Source organism: Notolabrus celidotus, chromosome 20, assembly GCF_009762535.1.
Source record: "Notolabrus celidotus isolate fNotCel1 chromosome 20, fNotCel1.pri, whole genome shotgun sequence".
Taxonomy (NCBI): Eukaryota; Metazoa; Chordata; class Actinopteri; order Labriformes; family Labridae; genus Notolabrus; species Notolabrus celidotus.
In genome coordinates, this window is record NC_048291.1 from 23484799 (window position 1) to 23492034 (window position 7236).

The 7236-nt window shown below is 39.9% G+C and overlaps 1 protein-coding gene across 2 annotated transcripts; it reads left to right on the forward strand.

The window, feature by feature from the left end:
* The first annotated feature begins 3488 nt into the window (after positions 1-3488).
* On the forward strand, positions 3489-7024 carry si:dkey-208k4.2 (uncharacterized protein LOC570186 homolog). Of its 2 annotated transcripts, none has more exons than XM_034710872.1 (9): positions 3489-3750; positions 4575-4675; positions 4744-4840; positions 4947-5035; positions 5192-5265; positions 5465-5554; positions 5627-5856; positions 6135-6188; positions 6462-7024. In XM_034710872.1, exons 1-9 carry the CDS (start codon positions 3616-3618, stop codon positions 6723-6725), a joined length of 1134 nt encoding a protein of 377 aa, XP_034566763.1. In that variant the 5' UTR covers positions 3489-3615; the 3' UTR covers positions 6726-7024. The 2 variants fall into 2 exon arrangements, with proteins under 2 accessions (XP_034566763.1, XP_034566764.1); XM_034710873.1 differs by having other exon boundaries at positions 3492-3750; positions 5465-5545.
* The last annotated feature ends 212 nt before the right edge of the window (positions 7025-7236 follow it).

A 7236-nucleotide genomic window follows, 5' to 3' on the forward strand; every position in this document is an offset into this window, starting at 1 on the left:
TGTGTGTGTGTGCGTGTGTGTATTTGCGAATCTGCGGTATGCGGAAACGGAGGGATGGGAAAGCAAAGAGAAATGCGTTGGGTCTGCGGTGAGGAGGACACGTGGGACCGTGGTACCCTCCCCTCATCCCGGGCAGCCTCCTTCTCTCCCGTTGCCATGCAGCTCCGTGCATGCAGGGAGAGGCTGCGACAGCCCGCCTGCTGCTACTGCTGCTGAGTTACACGGCTGAGAGGAAAATCATTAAGATATATCTGTGTAGATATTTTATCAATGTGACAATGTGTGTGAATGTAGGAGTATCTCAGAATGCATTGACATGAAGATGAGAGGTCTGTAGAGGATGAAGGTGTGTCCTGACAGAGAAAAACAAGAGGCCTTTAGATGATCTATTTCTGTGTTAACCCACCCAAGCAGTTCAGGATATATTCACATATCTACACTTTGATGATTTGTCATTGTGTTCTTTTTATTTTATTTTACCAGGAATAGTCCCATTGAGATGCAAAGTGTCTTTTACAAAGGAGTCCTGGCCAAGACAGCAGCATAAAAAGTTTCACAAAGAGAACAAGACAAAACATACAGTGACAAGTAACTAGTACATCAATTTATAAGTTAGCAGTGTTAAGCTCTAACATGTGCACGAGCTGATCAGATGATCCCTTATTCAAGTTTTAAAATCCTCCAATCGAATTAAAGAATCCAGTTTCAGGTGATCTTAAAGCTCAAACCAAGAAGAGGGAGCAAATACATTAAATGCACTTCTACCAAAGACAGAGCGAGTCCGAGGAATGACACAAAGAATTTGTCCATGGGATTGAAGATTACAGCCACTGAAAACTTTAGGAGTCAATAAGGAGCATAAATAAGACGGCAGCTCTGGAGTACGGCCTCATAAAGAAAGACATACCAATGTGTGGTTGCACTTGCAGTAAATCTCAGTCTACTCCTGCTATGGAATAAAACTTAACACTGTTCACACAAACTTCATGTACAAATCATAAATACCATCTCCAAAAAACAGCTCTGATTATTCTTTTGATTATTTGAAATCAGAGGATTGATGAGCAATACAAAGCTGATACTCTTTGCATATCTAAAAAACCTTTGAATATATCTTTGCATCCCTAAAATCATTAAAAAGTTATGTTTTCCCTTTGAAAGTATAGTCTTCACTTAATGTAACAGTGTGGCATTCAACTGCTCTTACACGGAGGCTTTTAAGGATCCTCATGCTGCTGGAACACTAAACAAAAAGTGAAATTAAATGTGTCTTAGTGTCAGCTTAGCAGCTTGTGAGTTACCATGCTCTTCTCCTTAAGTGAATTCAGAAAGAAGCAGCAAAGTCCAATGTAATAAAGCTTTGCAAACCAATTTTTCAAGCTTCATCACTTGAAACAAGCTTCACACAGCCAAGAGTTACAGCATGAACTCATCACTGAACACTAGACACTTGCACTATAGATACAAAACAATCTGTGATACAGGTTAATGTGAGAAGTCCTGGGTTATGAATTAGTTCAGTTAGAAATGTCTGAAAGGCAGATTCCCAGCATACACCATTGCCTTCTTGTATAGGAGCCATAAACAGAGAACAATTCAGCATTGTAACTGATGATCACTATAGTGCTCCATATGTTGCTGTATCAATCCTGTGACCTGCACCTTCATGCAGTTAGGCCCTCGGTAGCAATCTTGCAACACGTCTCTCTAATGGAGGCACATCGCACACTGACAGCCCCCTCTGAATATTTCATCTACCTCCGTTTGAGACAACCAGGAAGTAAGAGACAGAGAGGAGGAGATGGATGGAGCAGCAGCAGCAGTGAGAACACAGCTTCAGATTTGTGCTTGTCATGTTTCTTCTGCCAAAAACAGGAAAGACACTGATGTTATTTTTTGCTCTTAAACTCAGCACCTCAGTAAAAAGTAGTCTTCATACAGGTCCTCAACAAATCCACCATCCCTTTTTTATCACACACAGGATGGCTGCTGATCAGTGCAAATGGAGTCAATTAAACATTCAGCAAAGAGATCAGGGAGGAGTCAGGCGGCTTTGATTTACCTCAAAAATATATTTAGATCAGTGGTTCCTGGGGATATAAGGGGATTGCAGGGAACCCTGATGAGAGCTAAAAATGAACACAGGAACATAACACAAAGACTTAAATAGATCTCCATTTACAGAAGTGACAGCAAGAAAGTATCTTCAGATAAATATTTGGTTGACATTTGTGGCATCTTTGGAAGTTAAGGAAACAATTAGGAAAGTGTCAAAAAATGAAAAAGTGTCTCTTATTATAAGCCGAAACTGTCATTTCAAATTAATCAGGGACACCATGTAACTAAATATTTCACTGCAGAGTGAGGGGATAATGGTGGGATTAAATCCTTTTACACGCCTACTTAAAAATGAATGTGAGAACAGGCTGAATTAAGGAGTTTTCAGAGCCAGAGACACGTCGCCCTCTGCTGTCCGGAAATCAGAATCACACTTAGTTCACAAAAAGCTGAGGTTTACTTCTGTGGTAAGTCTGAGTAAGAATGAATGTGAACTCCTAGAGATGTTCCCTTTAATGATGAATTAAGGATTTCTAAATGCTCGCTCCTTAAAATTCAGAACATATCAAATCCTGAGTACAGACTGGAGAATATGGCTTTTCAGTTATTTCCAGTTTGATTTGGTATCAGAAGTGTCATATCCTTAGAGCCTGTGATTAACCAGTACCAAAAGTCTTTGTTTTTGTCTTCAGATCAGATCTGACTTACATCTTGAATCATTTTCAACTCCTCCTAACGATTTTTATAAACCGGGGCTTCCCAAACTTTTCAGCATAGGACTCCAAAAATAACAGAGCCAGAGACTCTGGACCCATGCTGTTACTTAGGGTGAGTAAACATTACTTACAGCCATGGGCAAGCACTATAGGCCAATCCAAAAGCAGACATTAGAAACTGAAAGCCAAAATCCCATAATTCTGTTTATTTGAAAAGGGTTGAAAGCAGAATGTGAGTAATCTTCATGTTTAGTCTGTAGCAGCGACAGGATATACAGATTTGGATTTGCATGAATTTGAACTGATATCTTCATTTATATTTTTATAAGAATGGATAAAATATACAATTTTAGATATTCGGAAAAAAGAAAATAAACGTTGGAAAGACACACTTTCGAATGGGATCTCGCGACCCCCCATCAGTGCCTCGCGACCCTAGAAGGGGTCCCGACCCCAACTTTGGGAACCAGTGCTATAAACTTCTCCACGTGAAATTTGCATCATCACATTTAATAGAGTGCAACACTTTATTAACTCTCCCAGGTAACACCTGTCTGCTTCGGGCGGTTGGAACTTTTAATGGCATGCCCGTTTCAAGCTTCTCTTCCCCCAGCTGGACTCTGCAGGGTAATTAGTTTAATTAGTATCAGCTTTCCATCTTGAAGATTGCAAAGTGATGTATCGATGAACAATGCGTGCGCAGTATGACTCACAGCCTGTTGACCCCACGCTGCCAATTAACCAATTGTGTCCTTTCGAGAGGTTATAAGACAGGCTGACAAAACCGGCGGCCTCTCGTTTACATGTTTTATGTTGGAGAAGAGTTCACACATCGAAGACAATGAACGGAATCCGCACTGCGAAACCTGCTGGCGGTCCGCCGCTGCAGCTGTTCAACTGCGCCCACGCAAACTGTGGAGCGACTTTCACCAGACAGTGGAGGCTGAAGGAGCACGAGACGGTGCACACCGGGGCGGTGAGGAACCGATTTACAGTTGCAAATAGCAATGTATTGAAAAACGTATAGCATAAATGTATGATTTATTGATAAAGGACATTATTAAGTACCTCAAAGTGCAGGTATAGAAAAATTTAAGGAATAAAAAAAAAACCTTAAAAAAATATGAAACTTAAAATAAATCATTTAAAATAATAATAAAATAAATTAAAATATTAACTTTAACTACTACTATAACTTAAAATAAATTGTTATATACAATTATAAAATAAAAAAAAACTTTGAGCAAAGCATAAATACCTGATTTCTTGATAAAAGACAATATTAACTACCTCAAAGTTCAGGTATAGCAAACTTTGAGGAATAAAAACAACTTTTAAAAAATATAAAACTTAAAATAAATTTAAAAAATATATTTTAAAATAAATTAAAATATTAACTTAAACTACTTACTATAATTTAAATACATTTTATACATTTATAAATTAAATAAAACTTTGGGCAAATCATAAATGCCAGATTTTTTGATAAAAGACAATATTAACTACCTCAAATTTCAGGTATAGCAAACTTTGAGGAATTAAAAAAAAAAAAAAAAAAAAATAGAACTATTTAAATAAATTATTTGAAATAATAATAAAATAAAATAATATTAACTGAAAGTACTTACTATAACTTAAAGGAAAATTATTTTCTAAATGTATAAAATAAAATAAAACTTTGAGCAAATCATAAATGTCTGATTTCTTGATAAAAGACAGTATTAAGTAGGCCTACCTTTTTATAGTGCAGGTAACATTTGTAAACATGTCAGCTTTAAATGTAATGCCACATGTCCACAGCGCCCGTGTCTGTGCGCCATTGCTGGCTGTGGCCGTCGTTTCACCAGAAAGGCCCACCTGAGCCGCCACATGCTCCAGCACAGAGGAGTCAAACAATTCAAGTAAGTTCCTGATCTCGGTTTTCTCTGCTGCTTCTTAAATTCCACAAGCTCATTCACATTTTCTGCAGGTGCAAACTCCCGACCTGCCCGATGACTTTCCTCAACACAAGCCAGCGCAACAGGCACGTGCGCTACGTCCACGGGGATAAAGAAAAGTACTTTAAGGTTTGTCTCAATACAACAAAGTGTCCACGAGATGGCGCCAAAGTGCCACTATGTTCCTGACAGAGCCCTGCCTTGTTTTAACCACTTGACTTTTCTCTCTCCTCAGTGCAACCAGCCGAGCTGCTCCTTGACTTTCAAAAAACGCAGAATGTTGAAACTGCACTTAAAGCAACATGAAGTGCCTGCTAAATTCAAGTATGTGTGTAGTAGTACAACATTGTCTGGTTTGACATAAAACATGGCAGAGTGTAATATTAAACTCTGCTTTGTCCTGTCACATAACAAAAGCCTGTCCACAGATCCAGCTGCTGTATTCATTTTTACCTCTGATTATCTCCATGCGATACTTAGGTGTTTGAAGGACGGGTGTGCTGCAACTTTTGACTCCCATATTGCACGCAAAGCCCATGAGAAAAAGCACACGGGTTGGTCTATTTAAGTTTTGCTCATGTTCTTTTCATCTTCATGTTTGTGGGGAAAACAGTCATAAAGCCCTCAAGGATAAACACATGGATATCTATGTTGAACAGACATGGACCTTAAAGGAGCTAGGGAGAGTGCAAACTGCTGGCAATCATATGATTAAATGATGAACTCACTGGCCTTGTTGTTGGCTCCCTGCAGGTTACCGTTGCCCTCATGAAAACTGCCAGGTGCTTGAACACACCTGGGGAAAACTGAAGAAGCACATGGTGAAACACTCAGGTAAATCAGGTGTGTACAACATCACTGAAATGTATTCCAATTTGAGTTTGTTTTTTTTAACATGTCTGAAATGTGTTTCAGCCACATTCACATGCCAAGCATGTAAGAAGGAGTTCAAGAAAGCAGACGCTCTGCGGAGGCACAAACGGATCCATGCTTCCCATAAGCCTGTGCTGGTTTGCCCCAGAGACGACTGCCAGGCCTACTTCTCTACGACCTTCAACCTGCAGCACCACATCCGGAAGGTTCACCTGGAGCTCCTGAAATTCAAATGCTCCTTCCCCGACTGCCCACGCATGTTTGCAATGCGGGTAAGAAACGCATCACACAAGGAAAGAGTTTTCCCTTTTCATGTAAGACTTTGTGTACTTAATGCAGAACCGTCATTTTTAAAAGGATTATTTTTCTACTGTACGAAGCGAACATAAATCCTCTGACAGGTTTAAACAAAACGCCAAATCTAATCTTCAAGTAATTAAAAGCCTTCAGCATTAAGAAACTGAGTGACATGAATTCTACATGCCGGTGCCACTTTTTGATGCACAAATATTCACACAGTGTATTATTATCTGCTTGTTCTATTTCACAGGACAGTATGACCAGACACCTTCTCCGCCATGACACAACCGCCACAGCTCTGAAGGTGAGTGACGTTCGTAAGGCAGAGTGAGATGTAGATCAAAGCCATGGCACAGTCGAGGTAAAGCTTCCTGGCCTGGGGACTATTGATTTTGGATTTCTCTTTTAACTTGTTGAAAGCTGACTCCCCTGTGTCCTGGATGACCTGCAGGGAGCAGCCGGCTTATGAGCAAACAGATGATTTAATGTTCGGGCACGTTCGATATCTGCTTTGATTGTTTAAAACCAGTGAGTATTTACTGACATCAAAAACTTCAACTTGTATTCATGGCAACAGAAACGTCAGCGTCCTAAGAAGTCTTGGCAGAAGCGTCTGGATGGACATCATCTGCCCCTCGTGGAGGAAAACCTGCGCCGCCTCTTCGCCCTGCGCATGCGGATCTCCCGGCGTACTAAGGTGGAAACCAATCTCTCAGGCCTCTTCAATGAACGCAAGATCCCTCACTATGTTGACCCAGAAGTCAACCTGCGCAATCTGTTCGGCCTCAAAAAGCCTCGCACATTTGAGGAGAAGCCTGAGGTTGCGCCACCTCAGGGTTGAATGAAATCCTTCTGGATTCACTGGAGTTTTGATTTTCAAGTTTGAACTTCCTGAGAACTACAAATGCTTCTTTTAATTTGGAATTTTTGGTTTCTTTAATTTTGAGAAATGAAAAATTGGGTCCCCTTGGTTGAGGTATAATAATGTAGCTGGAATACATTATAATGTTAGAATTGAATGTAATGTATAAAGGTAGTTTAAGGATGATCTCATTGTAATTCTTTGGAAACAACAGTTCTTATTTAAAATGTTTGTTTTGTAACATTGCACTTGACCCAATAAAATTTAGTTGCAATCAATCCAGTGCCAGTTCCATGCTGTTTTCCCTAACATTTGAATGTAATATGTGGCACTGAAAGGTATCGGCTGCTGGGGAAAATAATCACCAGAATACATCTGTCTTGTTTCATTGTTGTGAGCAAGGCACACCTCCATCGCTGGCACATGCAAACAGCTGTTATTTCAGCATCTCTCCTCCTTAATTTGCTTTAGCCTCACATATTGCTTGACA